Raw genomic sequence first — 25,625 nt, 5'->3', positions numbered from 1 at the left:
TAATCGGTTAAAAGACAAGTGAGTCAGCTACACTGATATATCTTTTGATGTTTGGCTACCGTCTTTCTGCCAGTTGTTTACTGAAATCAGAAAAACACTGGTAAGTTTCCAAATATAATATTGATTTTAATTTTTAAAGATGTAGCTTTGGCCATTAATGTTTATAGTGATCAGACAATGCAAATAACAACTAATTGATTTGCATTTTTTCTGGACAAAATCCCTACATCTTAAATACCACAAAGCTCTTTTGGAGATCACTTGTCCCTGGGCCCTATGAAATCATGGTCTCTCCATATGCTTTATGTGACATCACAATCTACACCATGGCCTGCCCATGCTACACCAGCAGCCAAAAGCTCAGATGATGGGAACTTGAGTGCGACAATGTTGCCTCTCTCAGCTCTCTTTTCAAAGGTGACAAACTCTATTCTTTCCCTAAATTCTTACCAAAGGTGGATATCATTTTTCTTTGCGTCAGTTAAAAAATTCTTTGTTTTTATTTTTAAAATAGACTAGGAGTGGGATTTAATAATTTAGGTTTATATACATTGTATATTAATAGACATTTATAAATAGGTTGATGAGTATTCAGTGTCTATGATAGACACACAGTAGTTTGGCTGCAAATACATCAAATATATTGAAAATTAATACATTTTGAGACTTCACGTCTCAAATACATTTCTGACTTTTTAAAAATTTGTGTTTAGAAGAAAGTTGAAATGTATATATCAGCCAGAAACTAATCTTCGGCTTGGACTCTCTGTAGCCCTAGGGATTACACCAAAGTGCTTCAGGGGTCATTTGAAGGTGATAATTGATAGCTGAGGGGGCAAGAATCCTGAGTTAGTGGGGCTTGCACTTTTCCTGTCTTTTTTTCCCCCTCAACCAGAGTGGCTCTGTTACATGTATTAAATATCTGCACAATACCTTGTTAAATGAAAGAGTATTCCATATAAGTCTGAGAATCAATGATCTACAAAAATAACACTGATGGAATCGTATGTCACTGGAAGGCAGCATTCAGAGAACCACAAATCCAGAATAGAAATAAGGAACAGGTGTTCTACTTTGACATTTTATTTATCATGTTCAGAAAAGAAAGTAGGAAAGCAAGTATTGCAATTAAGATAATAATATCCATGCACAGAAGACTATGATGAACATGCAGTATTTCTAAAGGTTGTAGTTTAACAGGAAACATAAAAGTAAAATTGTGCTATACAATGTTACTCATTCAAGATAACCCATTTTATATAATTTTATACAAATTTCATTTTACCAAAAAAGGATAAACAGAACTCCAAATAGGTCTTCAATTTATAATATGTATAATAAGCACTTCTAATAGAATTAATGTGTAAATTATTATTTTAAACATTTTAAAACATGAAAATTGCATCAAATAAGTTATATCAGATAATTACACTTATTCATTGTTTATATAGAGTTTGTCATTAAAATTTGTTCATTCATTTACTTTTTCAACGTAGTTTTCTTGGGAAGTGATAGAAAAGCAGAATAGAAAATATTATGATCCTGTCCTCAAGAAAATCATCTAGTAGGGCTGAAAAGAAAACTTAAAAAAAAAACTAACAAGTATCTTGTAGCAAATGAGTTGCAGACATGATGTGTTGTACATTTTGAGATGAAATGATTATTGAAGGCTGGCAGGGCTGAAGCAAGTTTCATGGTGGAAGAGGGCTGCCACTTGCAATAACAGGAAGTTGTAAATTGGGGTGGAAAGCAAAGAGATGCTAAACAGGGGTACTGCTGTGAGCAAGGAGTATAATGTGAAGATCTTTCACAAAATGTTGAAACAGTTGCAAAGGGGAATAATGGGAGAATTGATTGGAGCAGAAAGCTAGGGTGAGAGAGTGAAGAGACTGTTTTGAAACTGAGGTTCTCAACCACCCCTGGTGAAGGCAGGGTGACAATATATATTCCTTTTAGGGTGCCTGCTGAATCAGCAAAAGAGATGCTCCTGCTGACCTGTCTCAGTTTGTGTGGGCTGTTTGCTCCCCTGGTGGCCCAATGGTAAAGAATCTGCCTGCAGTGCAGGAGGCATGGGTTTGATCCTTGGGCTGGGAAGTTCCCCTGGAGAAGGGAATGGCTACCCACTCCAGTATTCTTGTCTGAAAAATTCCAAGGACAGAGGAGCCTGGCAGGCTACAGTCCATGGGGCTGTGAAGAGTCAGACATGACTGAAGTGACTGACCACACACACAACAGCATATCATAGACTCGGGGGACGTGTTAACAACAGAAATTTATTTCTTCAAAGTTCTGGAGGCTGGGAAGTCCAAGATCAAGATATGGCAGATTTGGTGTCAAGTGAGAGCCTGCTTCCTGGCTTACAGACATCATCTTGTTGCTCTACACGCACATGACCAAAGGGATTGGGGAGCTCTCTGGATGGTTTCCTTTATAAGAGCACTGATCTCATTCATGAGGACTTAACTCTCATGACCTAACCACTTCCCAAAGTTCCCAACTCCCAAATACCATCATACTGGGTGTTAGGATTTCCAACAAATGAATTGTGGGAACACAAATATTCAGTCTATAGCAACTTCCAGCCCCAAAGGATTCTGATTTTCCTCTCCTCTCATTGCCTGGGTGAGAATGTATACAGTGTAATGCGAGACACTAGTGGTTGGCATGTGCTGCACATGTGAAGCTTGTAAAGTTGGAGAAAATGAGGCTACTGTAGGGAGTAGGAAGTCAGTGCGAGTTTTGGACTGACTCGTGTGTTCAAGGAAGGGAGCATTGGATAGTGGTGTTTGGTGGGAGAGAATGAAGGCATGGCGTTGTTAAGAGTTGACTGCAATTGTCTAGGCACTGAGGAGAGAGAAAGAATAGGACTTGGTATCTGAGTGTTTGATGGAAGGGAAAATGGAAGCCAGAAAAAGTGAAACGGACCAGGCACTGTACTGAGCATATTATTGTTAAGTCACTAAGTCGTGTTCGAATTTTTTGCACTCCCATGGACTGTAGCCTGCCAGGCTCCTCTGTCCATGGGATTTCCCAGGCAAGAATACTGGAGCGGGTTGCCATTTCCTTCTCCAGGAGATCTTCCTGACCCACGGATTAAACCCACCTCTCTTATGTCTTATGCCTAACCCTTGGCAGGCAGATTCTTTACGATTGAGCCAACAGGGAAGCCTGTACTAAGCATTCAGTTCAGCTCACTAAGCATAACCACCTTTCAAAGTAGGTATTGTTTCTGTTTTACAATCTAAAGAGATTTAATGCAAATCGAAGTAATACAGGGTTTAAGTGTATGAGTTGAACTTTGAATAAATGTTTATCATTTTAGAGTCTACTCTAACATACTGTGATTTTGAATTTCTAAGAGGTCAATAGAAAAAGGGACAACTGGAATGGGGCTGGTTTTAGGGGTAACATGAGTTTATTCCTGAGGCTTGATGTGCTCATCAAGCATCTGGGAAAGAATCAGTTGGCTTTAGAAAGAGCTGGGGCTTACAATATTGGAATTTTTTTTTTTTTTTTTTGGCATAGACATGACAATTCACAAGGACTCCCAGAAAGAACATAAAGAATTTAAGAAGAGAGAGGACAAAGTCTTGACTATTAATAATATGTCCAGGTTATGGCTCAGAGGTTAAAGCGTCTTCCTCCAATGTGGGAGACCCAGGTTCGATCCCTGGGTTGGGAAGATCCCCTAGAGAAGGAAATGGTAACCCACTCCAGTATTCTTGCCTGGAGAATCCCATGGATGGAGGAGCCTGGTAGGCTACAGTCCACAAGGTTACAAAGAGTTGGACACAACTGAGCGAATTCAATTGGTTTCAATAGAATAAAGTAGGATCAGGTATAGAAAAACCAGAAAAAGATTAGAAAGTTATGGGATAAAATAGGAAGTGTAGCCTTACCAAAAACATGTAAAACATGGTCTAGACGAAAAGATGGTCAAAGCTGTTGACTACTGCAGATATCAAGAAGACAGGCTTAATCTGGCCACAAGGAGAAAAATAGTTAGGGATCAATAATTTCATAAGATTAACATAGTAGCCAGTATGTAATGAATTGAACAATAAAATGGTGAAGTTATGGAAATAGATCATCTATGAAAATCTGTAGGCTCTTACTTTGAGATCTTGGGAAAAGGAGAGAAAATGTGAGAGAAATTCGTGCATGGTAGCTAGGAGAAAGAACAAGATATAGCAAAGTTTCTATGAGAGCGACAACTAGGCATCTTTATAACTTGGTAAGGAAAGAGACAATTAAAGGGTAGCAGACTGAAAAGCAACCGAAGGAAAACGGCTTTCTTAAAGGAGAGAGAGTGTTTTAATTCGAAGAATACTAAAAATAGTAAATAATGCCTATAATCAACTACTAAAAGTTATATAAGGTAAAATAAGGGCCCTTCTTAAGCCCCCCGATTTACAAACCCCTCTCCCATTCTACCTTCCCTGTTAATAGTTTGGGAGGAATGTTTTCTAGATTTTTCCTTTATTTAAATAAGCATCTCTGTCTCTTTCTGTCTCTTTGCCTCTGTTTTCAAATCTATACTTTTTGTTAAGTTAAAATGAAATGATGCTATATAATGTTTTCAAATTGCTTCTTTCACACCAATCATGGAGATTTTTCTAGATCAATACATACAGTCACACATCCCATCCATTTAATTCTTTTTAACAGGTGCGTGATGTTCTCTTATTTGGCTAGATCATAATTTATATTGAAATCCCTTCATTGATGAACTTTTCTTGGTACCTTGTTTCTAGAAAGGGAATCGCTGGGTGTGGGGGACTGAATGGAGCCTCCAAAGATATTCACATGTTAATCTCTGGAATCTATGAATGTTACTTTATAGACATGATTATTAACTTAATCACCACAACTGATTGCCACCGTGGGAAGATTATCCTGGATTGTCTGAGTAGGCCCTAAATGTGATTACAAAGGTCCTTACAAAATGGACTCAGAGGGGGATTTTACTATATAAGAAAAAGACCATGTGGCGACAGAAGCAGAGAGAAACAGCGTCAGAGATAGAAGATGCTACGCCACTGGCTTTGAAGCAGGAAGACAGGGCCAAAAGCTAAGTACATAATATATGGTTAGCCTTCAGAAGTTAGAAAAGCAAGGAAACAGATTCTCCCTTGGAGCCTCTTGAAGAAACCAGTTTTGTTGACACTTTGGTTTTAATCCTATAACAAACATTTTGGATCTCTGGCCACTAGAGCTATAAAATATAAATTTTGTTGGTTTAAGCCACGAAGTTTGTAGTAATTCAGTATGACTGCATCTGAACATGATTACATCTGCAAAGACCGTATTTCCAAATAAGGTCACATTCATATGTATTGGAGGTTAGGATCTTAACATTTATCTTGGGGGAGAGAGTTTAACACATACATAACATCTGTTAAGAAAATGTCACTTCACCTGTAAGTGATTTTAAGCTTTGATTTCTGGAAACTTGTCATTTAATGCTGGAATTGTTATTACATCACCCAGATTAGAAAATTCCTGGCTGGATTTGGGATTTCAGGAAAACCCCAGAGGAAAGAGGGAGGGTGGTGAGTATTTGGAGGATAGTGAGTTTGGTATGGATCACAGAGCATGTCAGAATACACACATGTAGCACATCACTTTAATAAAACAAAGTGAGCAAAACTAAACAACATATTTTTTCCTTTTATTTTTAAATTTTTATTTTATACTACAGTTGATTAATAATGTGTTTAATTTCAGATGTACAGCCAAGTGATTCAGTTATACAGGTACATATATGAATTCTTTTTCAAATTCTTTTCCCATTTCGGTTATTACAGTGTTGAGCAGAAGTCCCTGTGTTAAACAGTAGGTCCTTGTTGGTTATCTGTTTTAAAAATAGCAGTGTGACGTATCAGTCCTAAATTCCGAATTTATCTGTCCTCCGTATCCTCTCCCCTTGTTAATCCTAAATTCTTTCTCTATTTCTGTTTTGTAAATGAGTTCATTTGTATCATTTTTTTGATTCTGCATATAAGTGATATTATATTTGTCTTTCTTGGTCTGATTTACTTCACTCACTATGATAATCTCCAGGTCCATTCATGTTGCTGCAAATGGCTAGACAACTTATTTTCACACACATGTATTGTAAATACAATGTGTGTGTGTGTGCGCGCTCTTCAAATAATATCTAAAGAAAAGCAGCACGGTAGGGAAAGGCAGACAGCAGGGATGGCATAGGGAGGAACACACAAGATTCTGCAATGTGGTGAGTTCACGGGTATCATTAGCCTTCATTATTTAATCTTTTGTTTATATTAATATATAATAAAACAGCAAGTATAAGTTATGCTTTAGGTAAAATGGGCTTCCCTGATAGCTCAGCTGGTAAAGAATCAGCCTGCAATGCAGGAGACCCCGGTTCGGTTCCTGGGCTGGGAAATTCCGCTGGAGAAGGGAAAGGCTACCCACTCCAGTATTCTGGCCTGGAGAATTTGTATAGTCCATCGGGTCGCGAAGAGTAGGACACGACTGAGCGATTTTCACTTTCACTTAAGTAAAACTGTGCCTCTATAACCTAAAATTATAAAAAAAAAAAAAAAGGCATCGAGATTGTAGAAAATATGCTTTCAGAATGGTTTCATGCAGCTAGGCCCGGAAATTGACACTGGAAAGCGGCACCATCTGTTTCTCAAAGGCAACTTTTACAGGCGGTACTTGAGAAAGAGCGTTGGGTAAACACTCGCTAACTATAGAAGCGTTACAGTAACTTGTATTCCTATACGACTCAAGCACCAACAAATCAGGAGGCTCACAGGTGAGCAATGAAGTCCCGAAATCACAACTTGCACGTTGTTTCATCACTTTACCAGAGAAATTCTTTCCGCACAAGTTCTGAGCAGACTGTTGCCCTATGCCAAAATGACAGCGCCGGCGCCACAACAGGTACAGCGCATGTCCGGAAGTTGCGCAACCCCATAAGGTAGCGCGCCCACACCCGTGGGGAGAGTTTCCGCCATTTTTGAAAATCAGGAAGGTCCGGAGGTGAGTGCTGCTGCTGCTGTGATGGCAGCCTTTGCCGTGGAACCTCAGGCGCCCACGTTGGGTGAGTAAAAAACTGCTTTCCCTCCGCTAGCACTGCGATGCACACTGTAAGCTTGGAAGCGGGTACGCTGAGAGACAGTAATCGTAGGGTCTCCTCTGCTAATTAAGCCGCAAAGAGCTAGCCCTTTGGCACGCCCCCAGGTTCCAAGTCCATCGCTTTCTCTAGGCGTCGCCACCCTGTAGCTACTAACAGGGCTCCGGGACGCTGCGGGCTCCGAGGAAGTCGAAGAAACGGCGGTCTTGTGGTGACTAAGCCGCTTTGTATCCTCCCCGCAAGCCAGAGCCAGACCTGTCCATACCTGAGACTCCGCCGGGGCGGCAGACGCTCTTCAAGATTCCAGGTTCCTGTGAAGCGTTGGTGGGAAGATCCTCACCTGTGAACACGGGGGTGGGCGGTGCCCTGGAGTGTGGTCACCTTTCACCGCTGTTCGGTCTCCTAGGCTTCTCGTTACTGCTTGATTCCAACTCCTCCCGGGATTCGCAAAAGGAATGTGTTTTGAATGGAAACTTGAGTTGTTCGCTCTTTAATTAACCAGGTGATGGCAGCCATTGAGATATTCCCTTAATAGGAAGCCATGAGTTCGCTTCATTTTCTTTATCTTGGGAAAATGACTCTATTGTAGAGGATCTTTTTCTCTACATTGCATTCCTCTTCATTTACGGTACCCACTCCAGTACTCTTGCCTGGAAAATCCCATGGACGGAGGAGCCTGGTAGGCTGCAGTCCATGGGGTCGTGAAGAGTCGGACACGACTGAGCGACTTCACTTTCAGTTTTCACTTCCATGCATTGGAGCAGGAAATGGCAACCCACTCCAGTGTTCTTGCCTGGAGAATCCCAGGGACGGGGGAGCCTGGTGGGCTGCCGTCTATGGGGTCGCACAGAGTTGGACACGACTGAAGCGACTTAGCAGCAGCAGCAGAATGATTTTAAAAAATCATTTCCGTTATATAATGGGGGCATTGCTGATATATGTTGTTGACAAAAATATTGCATGTCAGTCTTGGATGTCGATTATTGTGTGTGTGTGTCGGTTGAGTTGTGGGTTTTGTGAGAACCGTGGAATAGCTTAAAACAGAAAAACAAACAAAAAACCCCCAGAAAATAAACCATCTATTATCATAGAGACGTATTTGAAAATTCGATTATAACTTTGTGACTTTGGAAAGGAGAGCAAGCACGGTATTCCTGTGTAGAATGAGTTTTATTAGAATTGATGGATATATGATGTTGGCTATGTTTTGTACAAAATCAGTTTCTTTTGACAATAGAGTAACTTGAACTGTTTTACTATTAGTTATAAAAATCTAAATGTGTAATATCAGGGGAGATACTCAGCTAATGGCTAGGTATTTATGTCTTGTATTATTTTAGAGGTCAGAAAACTTTTCATTTCCAGTATGAAAGTGTTCTGCTTAACAGAAGCATTGTCGAGTATATATTTCTTGGGGTTACAGTTATGAATAAACCCCTGGTCCGAAATCTGACATTAGTTGATATTGTTTAAATCCTTATTCCAGACGAGCTATAAACATTTTCCCAGCACCTTAGTTCAGTTCAGTCGCTCAGTCATGTCAGACTCTTTGTGACCCCATGGACTGCAGCATGTCAGGCCTCCCTGTCCATCACCAACTCCCGGAGTTTACTCAAACTCATGTCCATTGAGTCCGTGATACTGTCCAACCATCTCATCCTCTGTTGTCCCCTTCTCCTGCCTTCAATCTTTCCCAGCATCAGGGTCTTTTCAAATGAGTCAATTCCTTGCATCAGGTGGCCAAAGTATTGGAGTTTCAGCTTCAACATCAGTCCTTCCAATGAATATTCAGGATTGATTTCCTTTAGGATTGACTGGTTGGATCTTGCTGTCCATGGGACTCTCAAGAGTCTTCTCCAACATCACAGTTCAAAAGCATCAATTCTTTGGCGCTCAGCTTTGTTTATGGTCCAACTCTCACATCCATACATGACCACTGGAAAAACCATAGCCTTAACTAGATGGCCCTTTGTAGGCAAAGGAATGTCTCTGCTTTTTAATATGCTGTCTAGGTTGGTCATAACTTTTCTTCCAAGAAGCAAGTGTCTTAATTTCATGGCTGCAGTCACCATCTGCAGTGATTTTGGACCCTCCAAAAATAAAGTCTGTCACTGTTTCCACTGTCTCCCCATCTATTTGCCATGAAGTGATGGGGCCAGATGCCATGATTTTAGTTTTCTGAATGTTGAGCTTTAAGCCAACTTTTTCACTCTCCTTTTTCACTTTCATCAAGAGGCTGTTTAGTTGTTCTTCACTTTCTACCATAAGCGTGGTGTCATCTGCATATCTGAGGTTATTGATATTTCTCCCAGCAATCTTGATTCCAGCTTGTGCTTCATCCAGCCCAGCATTTTGCATGATGTACTCTGCATATAAGTTAAATAATCAGGGTGACAATATACAGCCTTGACATACTCCTTTCCCAATTTGGTACAGTCTGTTTTTCCATGTCCAGGTCTAACTGTTTCCTGACCTGCATACAGATTTCTCAGGAGGCAGGTCAGGTGGTCTGGTAGTCCCGTCTCTAAGAATTTTCCACAGTTGTGATTCACACAAAGACTTTGGCGTAGCCAGTAAAGCAGAAGTAGATGTTTTTCTGGAACTCTCTTGCTTTTTCGATAATCAAACGGATGTTGGCAATTTGATCTCTGGTTCCTCTGCCTTTTCTAAATCCAGCTTGAAGATCTGGAAGTTCACGGTTCATGTACTGTTGAAGCCTGGCTTGGAGACTTTTGAGCATTACTTTGCTAGCGTGTGAGATGAGTGCAGTTGTGCAGTAGTTGAGCATTCCTAGCACTTAATGGAACACTAAAGCTAATGGTTACTTCAGCGAACAATGCTAGCTGAGTAAGACACACCACTTAACATTTTAGGAGTAGAGACTCGGAAATGGAAATTTAAGGCTTGAGGATCCACCAGTATAACTCTAAGGAACATTAGTCTGAGGGCCTGGTGGTTAGTGACAGTTTAGTTAAGAGTCCTTTGGCCCTCCTCACTCTGGTTATTTCTCTTGTATCAGAATATGTATTTAGATGAACCAAAATTTTTTTGACTTAATTTTTACTATACTTGCTGTTATTGTTGTTTAGTTGCTAAGTCATGCCTGACTCTTTTTTGACCCCATGGAAGGTTCTTCTATCCATGGGATTTCCCAGGCAAGAATCCTGGAGTGGGTCACCATTTCCTGTGTCTCCTGCATTGGCAGGTGATTCTTTACCACTTTGCCACCTAGGAAGCCCATATATGTTTTTTTTTTTTTCCTTTTGGGGCTGGCAGATGGTACCTAAAACTTTGTACTTTGGGTTTATAAATATATGTTCATAATATGCTTTTGTTTAGACTTTTGATTTGATTTTAGTGTTCTGTTCTTTGGAAATATGTAGTAGTACTGTGGTAACATGGTAACTAGCACTTTGAAGTGACTACAATGTAATGTAGCTCTTCACACCTGTTTCAGTATTTGCTTTCTTTTCCTTTTTCATGTGCTTGCATTGTTACTATCAAGGTCTGCCATAATGAGAAATAAGAGGAAGAATAAATACTGACAGCATTTGGATAGCACTGAACACAATTTTGAGGCTGTTAAAAGTTCAGTTCAGTCGCTCAGTCGTGTCTGACTCTTTGTGACCCCATGAATTGCAGCACTCCAGGCCTCCCTGTCCATCACCAACCAGTGTAGTTAATAAAGGTCGTATAAAGTATCAAGTGTTTGAACTTTCTGAGTGCTATAAATCACAAATCAGCCTTGTTAGATAATTGAAAAATTAAATTTTCATAAGCAGAAATTGCAAATTCTACATGTACACAGTAGTGAGTTTTGGCTATTGTAAGGTACTATTAGAATAATAATAATAACACTTGTGAGTACTGATTGTATATTAGGCACTTGAGTTAAGTGCTTTATTAGCTATCTTTCTAATCAAAGCTGAGTGCTGTGATTATGTCCATCTTTCTGAAAGACTTGAAACCAGGTCTCTTGACTCCAGAGCTCATGTTTTCCTTACTGTGCTATTTTGTTTTGAAATTAGGAGAAGTTATAGCTTCCTTTTTTGGGCTCCAGATCACTGCAGATGGTGATTGCAGCCATGAAATTAAAAGACGCTTACTCCTTGGAAGGAAGGTTATGACCAACCTAGACAGCATATTAAAAAGTAGAGACATTACTTTGCCAACAAAGGTCCATCTGGTCAAGGCTATGGTTTTTCCAGTGGTCATGTATGGATGTGAGAGTTGGACTGTGAGGAAAGCTGAGCGCCGAAAAATTGATGCTTTTGAACTATGGTGTTGGAGAAGACTCTTGAGAGTCCCTTGGATTGCAAGGAGATCCAACCAGTCCGTCCTAAAGGAGATCAGTCCTGAGTGTTCATTGGAAGGACTGGTGCTGAAGCTGAAACCCCAATACTTTGGCCACCTCATGCAAATAGTTGACTCATTGGAAAAGACCCTGATGCTGGGATGGATTAGGGGCAGGAGGAAAAGGCAACGACAGAGGATAAGATGGTTGGATGGCATCACTGACTCAATGGACATGAGTTTGAGTAAACTCTGGGAGTTGGTGATGGACAGGGAGGCCTGGCGTGCTGCACTTCATGGGGTCGCAAAGAGTCAGACACGACTGAGTGACTGAACTGAACTGAACTGAACTGAATAGCTTCCTTATTTTCATAGTTGGAATAATAATATTACCTATCCTATAACTTGTGAAAAATAGTTTTGAATGGATCATCATGAAGTATGAGTTCTCCTCTTAATTGGTTTTCTGTTAGGGAGACTTATTGATTATTCCTAACTTTAAAATGAATGGTTTTAAAAATTACCCAAAGCATATTTCTTAGTTGGTATGCTGTCATCACTGTTATTTAATATGTGCTTTAATGTGTGCATAATTACACTTTTATTACAGAAATGACACGGTTTTTGTGTATGGGGAAAGAAAAATGGGACATGCAGCTAAACCTGTTGTGTCTAATTTGCTTGGACTTTATGTTGCTAGTTCATCCTGTCCTTCTTTTTGGTTGTTACATAGTAGAAACTGCCAAAAATGGAAAGAAGTTGTTCTGTATGTATTAGGGATTTTTTTTTTTTAGTCAATAAGCTAAAATTTAAAAATAATTGTTGGTTCTTAAATCTATGAAATAATGTAAACAGCTGTCAAATATTATTTTGTTAATGCCAAATATTTTCATATTTTTCTGGAAAAATTTTATGGTTTTTAAAATAATTTAACTGTGGTTCTGTAATATTTAACAATTTTTATTAAATTCTAAAAATTGTGTATACTGGTCCTTGTATCTTTTTGTTACCTATCATTACATTGAAGTCCTTTCTCTGTATTTTATTTTCTGATTCATTTAGGATCTGAACCAATGATGCTGGGTTCACCCACGTCTCCAAAGCCAGGGGTTAATGCCCAATTCTTACCTGGATTTTTAATGGGGGATTTGCCAGCTCCAGTGACTCCACAGCCTCGATCGATTAGTGGCCCTTCCATAGGAGTAATGGAAATGAGATCACCTTTACTTGCAGGTAGGTAAATGCTTGGGCTTCCCTGGTGGCTCAGCTATGAAGAAACTCCCTGCCAGTGTAGGAGATGCGGGTTGGATCTCTGGGTTGGGAAGATCCCCTGGAGAAGGAAGTGGCAACCCAGTCCAGTATTCTTGCCTCGGAAATCCCATGGACAGAGGAGTCTGGCAGCCTGCAGTCCATGGGGTCTCAAAAGAGTTGGGACATGACTTAGTAACTTGACAACAACAAAGGTAAGTTGCTTAGTGTAGTTTTAAGTACTATCAGTACATGTACTAGAATTTTAAAAAGAGTAGTGATGCAGCTTTCACCTTCATCAACTAAAATTATTGAAACAGGTGTAAGCAATGTAATTTACTTTAATTCTAACAATCACTCCCTAAAAATATGCATACTGCATTTTATTCAATCTAGCGTTGATTGTAAAACTCATCATTAAGCACCACTAGGAGAGAAAAACACTAAATATGATACACCATTTGCCATTTTTTGTAAATTATTCCTATTTCAGAGATGTTAAGTGTGTTTGGGTGGGGAGAGGGGAATACGGTCTTTCAACTTCAGCTGGCTTCAGTTTAAAAAATTCGTCTTAATATAATAACAGCAAATATTCAGTTAAAAGAAGTATTATTTGTAAATTTGTAGATATGAATTTGACTTCTAGTCTTAATGAGTTAAGATTCTCACTCACTGTGTTTAGTGAAAGGACTTACTCCACAAACTGTGCCTTGCAGTTGCCAGCACAAAATATTGTTATGTAAATGAAACATCTAATACAGACTCTTGGCAAACAAATATTTTAAAAGATAATTTGGAAGTTTTGACCACGAGTATTGAGAGCTACAGAAATGGTTGAATTCCAAATATGAGCTAATAAGTGTTTTAATAGATGTTTAAATGGAAATTCTTCTTTCTTTAATTGTCGTAAAGTATTATTGGGCTTCCCAATTGGCGCTAGTGGTAAAGAACCCACCTGCCAATGCAGGAGATATAAGAGACTTGGGTTTGATCCCTGGGTCGGGAAGATCCCCTGGAGGAGGGCATGGCAACCCACTGCAGTATTCTTGCCTGGAGAATCCCATGGACAGAGGAGCCTGGTGGGCTACAGTCCATGGGGTGGCAACGAGTTGGACATGACTGAAGAACTTAGTATGCATGCCTGTGAGGTGTTATTTGTGTTAAAGTGGTTTATAATTTTTTCAAAAAAGATTTATCAGGGAGAATTATCATAAGTTATAACTGAAGTGATTCAGTTAGAAACATTATCTTAGACAGATTATTTATTTTTACATATTTCAAGTGTATTATTTTATTGTTGTAGCTACCACATATTAAGTATTTATGAGCCAGGAAGTATCCTAAGCATTTCGTATGTGATCCTATTCTTTTGTCGATCTTAAAGAGTAGCTGGTCATGTTTCTCTCTTAGAGGAGTGAACTGAGGCTAGGCGCAGTGTAGAACTTTGTTGGAGCTCACCGGTCAGCGACCACAGGTGATTAAAGGCTGGGCCGGGCTTGTTCTGTAGCCCGTGCTCCAGTGTGAATGGCTTTCGCTGTACTGTCTTGACTCAGACATTAGTCTTACAGAAGGTGTGGGCTGCTCTACTAGTTGGCATTGATGATTCTCTGACTTAAGAAGGCCTCTTTGTATACCCCAAAGTTGGTCCTTTTCCTGTATGTTTATTATGTACTTTAATAAATTTTTACTGTGAGAAACATGGGAATTTGACTGTCAAATTCCACATTAAAATATTATATTTTTTCAAGTATATACATACTGGAGCTGTTTAAAATTCTATTTCTAGTGAGAAATAGGATTACATTTGATATTGAATTTTTAAGCATTTTGTAGAGAAAACAAAACTTGTATGCATTCACTAAAAACTAAAATTTCTATATAGTCCTTGTTCTGGAAGCTTTGTTCTGGAAGGGCACTCTATGGATCACCAACACTGGTATCACTGGCAACTTATTAAAAATTCATAATCTCAGGCTCCATTCCACACGGTCTGAGACAGAACCTGAATTTTAACGAGATGCCCAAGTGACTCTGTGTATTAAGGTTTGAGAAACATTGGGAGACAGGAGTTTAAGCCATTATTTTAAAAATATTAAAGGATCTTACCAGATAGGTGGAAGATTTCTTTGTTTTCTTACCTGACTGTGTCTTTTGTACACTGTTAGGTGGATCACCACCACAGCCTGTTGTACCAGCTCATAAAGATAAAAGTGGAGCTCCGCCAGTTAGAAGTATTTATGATGACATTTCCAGCCCAGGACTTGGACCAACACCTTTAACTTCAAGAAGACAGGTGATAGACATATCCTCATTTATGACCATACGTACTCATTTCATGTTTTCATGTGGTTATACAGTGAGGGTCAGAAATTTGAAATGTTTCCCTGAAGTCTATTTTAGTATAACTCTGTTGCATAGAAATAAGCATTAGGGACAGTTTCCATAGAGTCTACTTAAATTGTGCTTATTATGAAATGTGCTTAAAAATGTAATAGAATTCAGGTAATTTCCTTGTGTAGGTAATTCAGTGATTTTTAAAGAGGTACTTATTACACCTGTCCATACCCTCAGCCTCTTTAATAAACATGTAGAAATGATTATTGTTTAAGTCAGTGATTGTTTAAAAGTTCAATATACATAGTTTTGTGACAGAACAAATGAAGATCCAGGGTTTTATCCAGATCTCAGGTACCTTGTGATGATTTGAGATGATTATTTTTAGGGATGGTTTTATTAGCATAAGACCAATGCCCTTTTAGAGCTGTTTACTGTTTACTTATTTTACTAAAAATGCTTCCTTCTGCGTGTTTAATGAGTGATGGCTTAGTACGTTCCTGGTGTAGATGTTCTGCTGGTGACGCTAAATCTTGGCTGGTGTGGATGTAGGTGTCCTGCTAGTGTTACTTTTGGTTATGGATTGCAAGGTAGAGATTCTCTGTTCTGATGGGACTGATAGCACAAAAAAGTGTCCAATACTTATGAAGTGCCTGTAGTGTCCATGCCCTGATCTCATGTATTATTTCATTTAATCCTCACAGTGACTCTGGGATGAATGAATCTCTTAGGAGCTTTGTCTTATCACTGAGGAAACTAGGACACCAAAAGCCCAAGGCAGCTAGTCTAGTTGAGCCAGATTTTAAACCCAGGGAATATTGACTCTAGAGCCAGTGTTTATAAGAACAGTGTTGTGCTAATTCTACTATGATTAGTCTTGATTGTCAGTTGAAAGGTAGTATGGATTTTTCTTTTTAAGTGGCAAGTTTAGGAGCTTTTATAGTCACAAGTTTTCTCTACTATTACTGTTACGCTTAGTAGGATACAGAAACAAAGTGTTTCAGCTAAACTGCTAAGTTTGTTGTATAAAGATACTTCTGCTGTTTGATTTGGAGGAATATTAAAGGCCTTTCTTTAAATCTAATATAGTATATTTATTGGCAAGTTTAAGAAAAGTAGAAAAATCTTTCAGAAAATTTTGATTGTAGGCTTGATAGACCTGGCCTTCTGGGCTTGTTTGTCAAGCAAGGCAAAATCAATTCATTGTGTCAAACAGAATCCTTCTCTTACCAACACTTGTGCACCTGCCCTCCCGTCCAGTTTAGTAGCTACTAGCCCAGTGTGGCTGTTGACACTTGAAATGTGGCTAGTCCTATAGTTAACTGAGATGTTGTTTTGTGGAAAGTTTTAAATCCTTCATTTTAGGTTAGAAGGATTGGTTAACAAAAGAAGCCACTCATCACACACACAATAAAGAGTTTCGATACTTAATAATATTAAGGCTTATTTTATTAATTTCAATATACTGCCACTAAGAGAAAAGAAATAGAAACAATAGAGAAAAGTAACTGCATACACATCACCAAATTGGGTCGAAACCTACATCCAGGCTTGAATAGTGCTGGGAAGTCCAGAGTAACAGCAGTCTGGAGTCCCTCTTAGGGAAAAGAGTCCTGGGCAGTGTGTCTACTCCATGGGAGAGGATTGGGGGACTCCTGCTTATAGTTCCAAGCTGCAAAATAATACCATCATCAGTTTGTGTGCGAAAATGCAGCTCTGGTTTTTAAGTTTTACATTGCTGTTTCTTTTACCTTGTGAGTCATAAGACTTCTTAGACCTTGGGAGGCTGGCCAGGCCTCCAGGGGCTCAAAAATTACAAAAACCACTCCCTTTCTTATCTAAAGTGCCCCTTGATTTGCTGGTAACAGTTGGTGTGTTTGCATGGCAAGCACATAATTTGGCATGGTCAGAAATCAGTCAGAGGCCTGCTCTTCTGCTTCTGACTGCTTCTGAAGTCTGAACAAGACTCCCTCCATTTTATTTATAATTTCCCTGACGGATATACATGCCTACTCTAAAACAATTTTGAGTGGCTTGTGTTATGTTTGGACAGTATTGTGATAAACTTAACTAAGTCCAGAATATCCTGTTGTATTTTTTTAAAGGTTGATAGGTAAATCTGATGTTTAATTTGGTATGAGGACCTCTGGCATGTAAGTTTATGCCACCTTTCATTACTCCTCTGATAATACCTGAAAAGAAAGGGAGTTTATAGTTACTGCTATGTTCAAATGTTTAAAAATCTTGTGAGCCATAATTTGTAGAGAAAGCTTTTGACTTGAAAGTTGCTAAGAATATTATTAAAGTCCAAATTAGTTTTACCGCCTGAGACTTTGGTCAGCCTCTCTCTACTCATAAGTTCTCATTAAGAATTGAACAGTGAATTTGTATCCCCCTTTAATAATCTCTTGACATTTGATCTGGTTGCTGGGTAATAACCAGATTTTAGGTTTTCTTAATTTAATCAGAAATTGTTAAAAATTTCTCTGTTTACTTCTAGAGAAAGAGTCTTTCTCATTCTTGATTAGCTATTATTGTTTTCTATTTTGTTTATAGAAAGATTTTTTAACTACTTGAGTAATTAGCCTCCAACTAATAAAAATAATTGGGAAAAAAAAAGATTTTTTAGCTACTTGAATCTTTTTCTCAGATTTAAAGGAACTAGTTTTTGTTACTTTTTACTGGTAGAGGCAGAGATATGCTGTTGTTTACTGTGTAGACTGATTTGAATCTGTACTGTTTCATGGTTTGTAAATGTCAATATAGAAATACAATTTTGCCAACTTCCTGTTTTTCAGTGTGAACTTTGAAGATTTGAAGAATCACCATTATATCTTTTGTTTCAAATACTGTAGTTTAGGTACTAAAAACAAATAGCAGTGTTAATAAAAATAGTGTCTTTTTACCTAGTGCAGCTTTTCTTATTTTAAACATTATAATATGCTAACAAGTCTGCCTTTTTAGATTAGTAGTATTCAACTTAAAAAAAAAAAACACAACAAAACAAGCAAACTTAGAAAGTACTCTTCAATTGTGAGCTTATAAAGGGCATTTCCAGTACCTGGTAGACATTCAGTTGTCTGTTGAATGAAGTTCTTCAACATATATTGTGGTTATTTTATGGTTAGAACTTTGCATTTGACCTGAACACTTTCTTCTGTTTTTGCATAGGCAAACATTTCAGTAATGCAGAGTCCTCTTGCTGGAGTTGTAACAACTACTCCTGGAACAGGTAAGCAATGCCTTTCAATACCAGTGACAGGTTTTTACTCTTTGAATGAAGTCAGTAAGACCTTTGTTGGTAATTGCCAAAATTTTGTCTTTTATTTTTCAAACTTGGAGACTTTCTCGAATGTCAGTAACTTTCTTTAGGAAGGAAATATTTTTATATTGGTTCTTTTCTGAACTTACAGATAAGGTTATGATATTCTACTGAAAAGCATTAAGAATTTAAAAAATTATATATTTGTGTCTCCTGAATTGTTATAACTGTAATTTTTAAAAAAAGTTGCAATTGAGAAGAAGAGGAATGCAGAGACTGAATAATAAAGATGTTTTGAGAGATATTAATGCATAGATATAAATCTGAATGTCATTGACTACAAACAGCCATTGATTATATCTCGTTTTTCTTTAAGATTAATGGTATTTCTGTCACTGTTAGCATCATCATAAGCACAGCTTTTCCAACATATTTGTGTATTTATAATCTATCAAATGTTCATTCAGCAAATACTTGGCATAACCATGTACCAGGCCCTGGGAAACTGGAAAAAATAGATAATCTTTGCCTTTATGGAGCTTACATTTTCTTATGAAATTTACATTTATAAGTAAAGTAAATAATTTGTTAGAAGGTAATATATTTTGTGGAGGAAAATTAAGCAGCAAAGGGAAGTAGGAAATAAGGGCTTATATAACTAAGGTAAGTGTATTAGTTTTCTTTTGCTGCCATAACATACTACCATAAACTTAAAAGTGATTTAAACAATTCAATGTGTTATTTTTACAGTTCTGGAGGTGAGAAATCTGAAATGGGTCTCAATGGGCTAAAATCAAGGCCTTGGTAGTCCATGTTAATTTATGGAGGCTCTGGGGAAGAATCCGTTTTCTGCCTTTTCCATCTTCTAGAGGCTGTCCGCATTTCTTTCTGGTCCTCTTCCTCCATCTTTAAAACCAGCAGCATTGTATCTTTCTGATCATTCTGCTTCATGTCAAGTCTTGCTTTTTCTCTTTTAAGGACCATGGTGAATGCTTCCAGCCCTTCTGGATAGTCAGGATAATCTCCTTATTGTCATCTGATTAGTAATATTAACATCTGCAGTCTTAATTCTCCTTTACCATATAATGTGAGATTCCTAGGTTTCAGGGTTAAGGACACAGATATCTGGGGTGGGAGGGCGTTTATTCTGCTTACCACAGATAGTTATGGAAAACTAACATTTGCTCAAAAATGTTGAGGGAAAGCTTTCTAAACAGAGGAAGAAGCAAGTACAGAGGCACTGAGGTGGGATTGTGTCTGGAGTGTTTGAAGAAGTTGGACTAACATGTAAAAAAGTTAGTGTGAAATGGAGTGAGGGAAGGGGTGAATAATAGGAGATGAGGCCAGAGAGGGAATGGGGGTTATTGTATTAAGAGCACTTGGTCTTTACCCAAAAAAGGTAGAAAAAAATAGGATGAGATTGCCCCTGTGATGTGAATAGACTTTGGAGTAAGGGGCAGGGTGGAAGCAAGGAGATCAGATAGTTGGCTACTACCTTAACCCAGGTGAGAGATGATGGTGGCTTAGACATAAAACAGGACAGGAAAGGAGGAAAAGAGAAGTGACAACAAAAGCAGATGAAATGAGAGAAGCAATAGCAAGACAGTAGATTTAAATGAATAGACAATTATATAAACGAACTGTGCTAAACACTCCTGTTTAAAGGCAAAATGGGTGACAAAAATAATACCCAATGCCAAACAGATCTTTTTATCCTCCAGATCTTGATTTCTTCAAGCAGTGTGTGAGCCATCACTGGCAATGTTCTTTAAAGTATAGATTTCTGCTACTGGTTTGTTCAGTGCTGTTTCTATCATGTTCCTCAAATTTCTTCCAGCCTCTACCCACTGCCCTATTCTAACAGTATGCCCACACTTACAGGTATTATAGCAGCATTCTACTTGGTACCAAAATCAGTATTTTAAAAAAATTTTTGCTGTAACAAATTATCACAAACTTAATGGCTTAAAACAACACACATTTATTATCTCATAGGTTCTGTGGTCAGATGTCTTGGGCAGAGCTTGGTACTTTATAGCTCAGATGTTAGCAGGGCTCTCTTCTTTTCTGGAAACGGCATGAATCTGCATCCAGGTCATTGGCCAAATTCAGTTGCATTCAGTTGTAGGACTGAGGTCTCTTGTTGCTTTACTGGCTGTCGCCATAGGTTGTTTTCAGTGTCTACAGGCTGCCCTCATTCTTTGGCTTCTGGTTTTCTTTCTGTCTTCACAAGCAGCAGTGGCAGATCAAGTCTTTTCATATGCTTTGAGTCTCTCTGACCTCTCTGTTCTCTTATAGTTCTGATTTGACTTTTCTGCCGTCCGCTGCTGTTAAGGGATCATTTGATTCCTTGGCTCACTGCAGTAGTCCAGGGTAGTTCTTTATTTTAAGATCAACTGATAAGTAACCTAATTCCATCTGTAAAATCCCTTCACAGCAATACTTGGATTAGAGTTTGGTTGAATTACCAATCAATCAAACCCAGGGACAGAAACTTTGGGGTGATGTCTTTAGATTTCTGTCTACCACATATCATGGTGAAAAATCTAGGATGTCACTTCTGTTTCAGTTACTTACTTGAGGTGAAATGTTCTAGGGGATTTAGTTCAGGTTTTAGCCATCTTAATCTGATCAAACAAATAGGTAGGTGACATGCTTTGTTGTGTGATAATGCCTTGCTACTTGACTGCTATAATAGTGACTGTTTGGGTGAGTCAGTAAGTGACTCCAGAGATACTGGAAATGCAAAAGCATGTAATTTAAGTAATGTGTTATATGTTTTAAAGCATTTCTTAGTTGTCTAAAAAGCATACATTATAATATTCTTATTGCTGTCAAGTAGAAAAGTACAGGGTTAAAGCTAATTAAACTTCCTTTTGTTAATCTATTTTTTCTAATACTGTAACTTCTATGAAGTTCTTGCAACTTTAGAAACCATATGTGAAAATACAAAAACTGTGATAGGAAAATATCCCTGTCATAAAATTGGCCACTGGGAGCCACTGCTGCTTCTCCTTTGAGTTTAAAGAATTTATGTATAGAAAGTCTTAATGGGACATAAGTGAAAAAGAATACTTTTGAAAACATGTTGTTGGCATGAGGACTATGATGCATGGTCGATACTAAACAGGAAATTGAAAAAAGAGTTGAAAAAAATTGAAGGAGAATGTGTAGACTTTTCATTTTTTAAAGTCTTAACATTTAATGTTAAATAAACGAAAACTTCTGTAAATTTTAACTTTCGGAGGTTGACAGCTTTTATAAAGAGACATCATAGGACTTAATGGTATGAATTGCTGTTTTATGCTGAGGTCTTTGTATCCATGAGTTTGAGCAAGCTTTGAGAGTTGGTGATGGACAGGGACGCTTTAGCATGCTGTAGTCCAAGAGGTCGCAAAGAGTCAGACATGACTGAGCGACGACTGAACTGAACTGAACTTGTATCCAATAAGGAGATTTTGATTAGTTTTTAATTCTGTAACTGAGGTTAAAAATCTCTCTTAAAATCTTATTTCTGGTACAGGAAAATGTTGGTCATTTAACAAAGTAGGTAGTCGAGATTAAAGAATTTCAGAAACTTTTTAACCATTATTGCCTCTGGTAAAGAATACTGAATGTTTGCCCTATCTTTCCCCATCCTCACTGATCAGTTTTCTTCTGCTGCTATTTAAGTATTCCTCTATTTTTCATCCTATTTTTAATTAGGTTTTTTTTTTTTTTTCTTGAGAAGTTCTTTCATTTACTTGTCATCTCTCGGAAATAGTATAGCATTTGCATGTACTGAGCTAGAATCCTTATTTGTGTTAGCATATTGTTAACAGGTTAAGTATTGATGTTTAGATTATAGCCATTTCTGGCTGCTTTTGTTGATGCCAGGAACTCATAATTCTAATAGTGTTCCCAGAAGAGCAGATAAAGGACTGGTTTTTCTGTGAGTAACTTTTCCCTGACACTTCTTTTTCTGATCTGGGTTAGCTGTTCCTTGTATGTGCGCCTATGGAACTCTCTCTGCTAGGCTTTTATGTTTCCCCACTACTGGGTTATGATCTTTAGGACAGAGATTCCTTCTATATATCTTCATTGTTTACCTGTCACAGAGCTGGGTATAAAGGGATGTCAGTAAATATTGCTTGACTGAGTGGATTGATGGATGTAAGTTGTAGTGAGTTGAATGGTGGCCCCCAAAATGACTTGTTCACATTGTAACTCCTGGAACCCTGAGTATGGCTTTTCATGGCCAAAGCATATTAAGTGAAGGATCTTGAGAGGGGTGTCTCTCAAGGAGAGTGGACAGTTAAGGAGAGAGGAAAAGAAGGCAAGATAATCCTGGTAATTACCTGGATGCAAGTGTGCCCTAAATTTAATCACAAGTGTTCCTAGAGGCACAGAGAAATTTGGCACAGACAGTAAATATATACAGAGGAGAAGGTGATATGAAGTGAGGGAAACATTGAAGTGTTGTAGCCATAGATCAATAAACACTAAAAGTCACCAGGGTCTCTGGAAGCTACAGGAGCCAGCAAGCAAGGAATTCTTTGATTGCTGGCCTTCAGCAGGTGTTAGACTCTGCTGAAAACTTGTTCTTAGACTTCTGGTTTCCAGAACTGTGGGAGAATAAATTTCTGCTGTTTTAAGCCACTCAGTTTGTAGTAGTTTGTTAGAGCAGACAGAGGAAACTCCTATATGTATATAGTGTTTTGAGGCAATGACATCCCAACACCAAATGATGATTGGAATATTTGTGTCCAACTTGGTGTGGCATAGTTTTTCTTTAATATATTGAGTAAACATTAGCCTTAATCTAGATTATATTAGTTTCTTATTGCTGCTGACACAGATTATCACAGATTACAGTGGTTTCAAACAACTCATTTATTATTTTAAAATTCTGGAAGTCAGAAGTCTGGAATGGGTCTCAGTGGGCTAAAATCAGAGTGTTAGTAGGACTCCATTCTTTTGTGGAGGTTCTAGGGGAGAATCTTGTTTTCTTCTCCTCTTTTCCAGCTTTTAGAACTGCCCATATTTCTTGGCTCATGCATTCTTATCGACTTCAAAGCCTGCCATGGTTAGTTGAGCCTTTATTTAACATCATTTGTTTCCCCTCGCCATTTAAGGGCCTTTGTGATTCTGTTGGGTTCACTATTAGTCCAGCATAATCTTCTTGTGTAAGATGAGATGATGAGCAGTCTTAATTCCATAGCATCCTTAATTTCTCTTTACCATGTAATGTAACATATTCACAACTCCTGGATATTAGGACATAGACATCTTTGGGGGACCATTTTTCTGCCTGTGGCATTAACTTTTAAAAATTAATCACCAAAATTTATTTAGTTTCATGCCAGACTAGCCATAGTACCATTGATTGGTCTCTAATTTTAGTGGGATAATATGTAATGTTTTAGTCAAAATAATAATTCCAAATTGTTTAAAAATAGCACATAATACTTAAATGCAGTACCATAATGAAATGCTGCAGTCTTTAGCTTTATTCCTCCAGAACTAGCCAGTCCAGACCTTAGAGCTATTCCTTTTGGAATTTAGCTTCCCTTACCTGAATGAGTTGCTGTGTTAGCATTCTGTTGTCACTATGACATATTACCACAAGTTCAGTGATTTAAAATAGCTGGGATTTATTTTCTTATAGTTCTAGAAGTCAGAAGTCCAAAATCAGTTTCATCGAGCATCAGTCAAGGTGTTGGTAAGACTGGTTACCTTCTAGAGGCCCTATTATGGTCCCTTCTTTCAACTTAAAAATGTACTGTATCACCCCAATCTCTTTCCATCATCACATCACATCTCTTGTGAGGACACTAGTGGATTTATTGGGGGGTCCACCTGAATAATCCTCTAGTCTTCCCATCTCAGGATCCTTATTTTTTTTTTTTCCCTCAGGATCCTTAATCATAAATGCATAATCTCTTTTGCTGTGTAAAGTAACATTCACAGGTTTGGGGGATTAGGATGTAGCCATCTTGGAGGGCCATTTCTTAGTCAGCTCTATGTAATTATATTGCTAATTCTTGATTTTCATTTTTAAAATTGCTATATCTTAAAGTAATTGAAGAAAATTATCTTATGTCCCCTGCATTATCTGAATAGAATTGAAATATATCAAACTTTATTCCTTTGTCAATGTTTTATATTACTATGATTATGTAAGCTCTGTTTAGTGTTTCATCAAGTAGTATATTATAATTTATTCTTCCTGTAAAATTTTAATTTTTCTTTAGTTAATAATTGTTTCTTTTTTCCATTTGCCTAATTTTCTATGTGCCATTTGCTTCCTTTAAGCAAATGTTCTGCTGCTATGTCTCTTTAAAAGTGCTCATAGTTTCATTTTTGTTTGTTTTGTTTTAAACTGAGAACTTCTCATTCTCAGCTTCTCTTCTGGCTGTTTCCTATATCAGCACGATGTATAGCTCTTACCTCAGGATTTGCCTTAGCAAGTTTCTAGAGTTGATCTGTTTTTCCTAGTTAACATGTTTGCTTAGTTTATTTTCTCATTTTGGTGAAGGTCATATTTGAGTACCTTTCTAGGAAAACTTACATGGGAGATAAAATTTAAGACCTTGAGTTTGAAATGCTTTTTATCTTCCTTATAGTGGGTTGCTTGTTTGGCCACGTATAAAGTTCTAGATTGGAAATTTGGGGGCATCATTCCTTTGTCTTCTGGCTTCCAATGTTCTGCAGAAGTCATACGCAGTGATGGTTCCTAAGTTGCTGTAGGGGCTTGGTTTCAAAAAATTTAAGATCCCTGTAGGGTTAGTGTTTTCATTTCCACAAATCTGCCTTGCTCTGGAACTTTGTTTTTCTGGGGAATTGATGGATCCTTTAAAGCAAGACACTTACCCTCGGTTTTGGCAAGTTTCCTTGTATTTGATAATAGCTTTCCCCCTGTTTTCTGTGTTCTCTTTCTCTCTCGAATTTATTCTGTTTGTGAGTGCTGCAGAGATTTCTAAATTTCTACTTTTTCTGTGTTAGAGTATCTTTTATATCTGTATTCTACTTTCTGAAAGATGTCCATAATATCAATTTCCAGTGCATCTAATAATTTATTTTGATATTTTAATATTCAATGATCTTTTTTGCTGCTGTTCTCTTAAAGTATTTAAAATGTAGCATCCTGTCTTGTTTCATGGTTAAAATGACTTACCAGTGAACTTTTATTCCTGTTCATACCATCTGTTTCCTTCTAGATCTTTTTCCCCCCCTCTCTCTGTCTCTGTCTCTTTAATCTCTTATGTCTTTTCTTAATGAAGGCATATATATATAATGAAGCACTAAATAGCTACTTGGAGTCTATGTGTGTGTGTGTGTGTGTGTTGACAATGGTAGGAAAGGGGAAGTTAGTGGAGAGAGGTTATTCTGATTCTTTTT

At 37.9% G+C, this 25,625-nt stretch overlaps 1 protein-coding gene across 3 annotated transcripts in view; it reads left to right on the top strand.

Moving 5' to 3' along the window:
- The first annotated feature begins 318 nt into the window (after positions 1-318).
- The window catches only part of NUP35 (nucleoporin 35), a 38,545-nt gene continuing 13,238 nt past the window's right edge, over positions 319-25,625 (top strand). The window contains exons 1-4 of one of the 3 annotated variants that reach the window (XM_020883424.2): positions 319-417; positions 12,464-12,634; positions 14,815-14,942; positions 18,155-18,215. In XM_020883424.2, coding sequence (XP_020739083.2) covers positions 12,475-12,634; positions 14,815-14,942; positions 18,155-18,215 — 349 coding nt within the window. In that variant the 5' untranslated portion in view covers positions 319-417; positions 12,464-12,474. Of the gene's footprint in view, positions 418-6,967; positions 7,076-12,463; positions 12,635-14,814; positions 14,943-18,154; positions 18,216-25,625 lie in introns of those variants that run through there. The other 2 variants (XM_020883417.2, XM_070475909.1) reach the window with 2 other exon arrangements.

This window comes from Odocoileus virginianus, chromosome 13 (genome assembly GCF_023699985.2).
Source record: "Odocoileus virginianus isolate 20LAN1187 ecotype Illinois chromosome 13, Ovbor_1.2, whole genome shotgun sequence".
Classification (NCBI taxonomy): Eukaryota; Metazoa; Chordata; class Mammalia; order Artiodactyla; family Cervidae; genus Odocoileus; species Odocoileus virginianus.
This window is presented reverse-complemented; position numbering and strand designations above follow the sequence as displayed.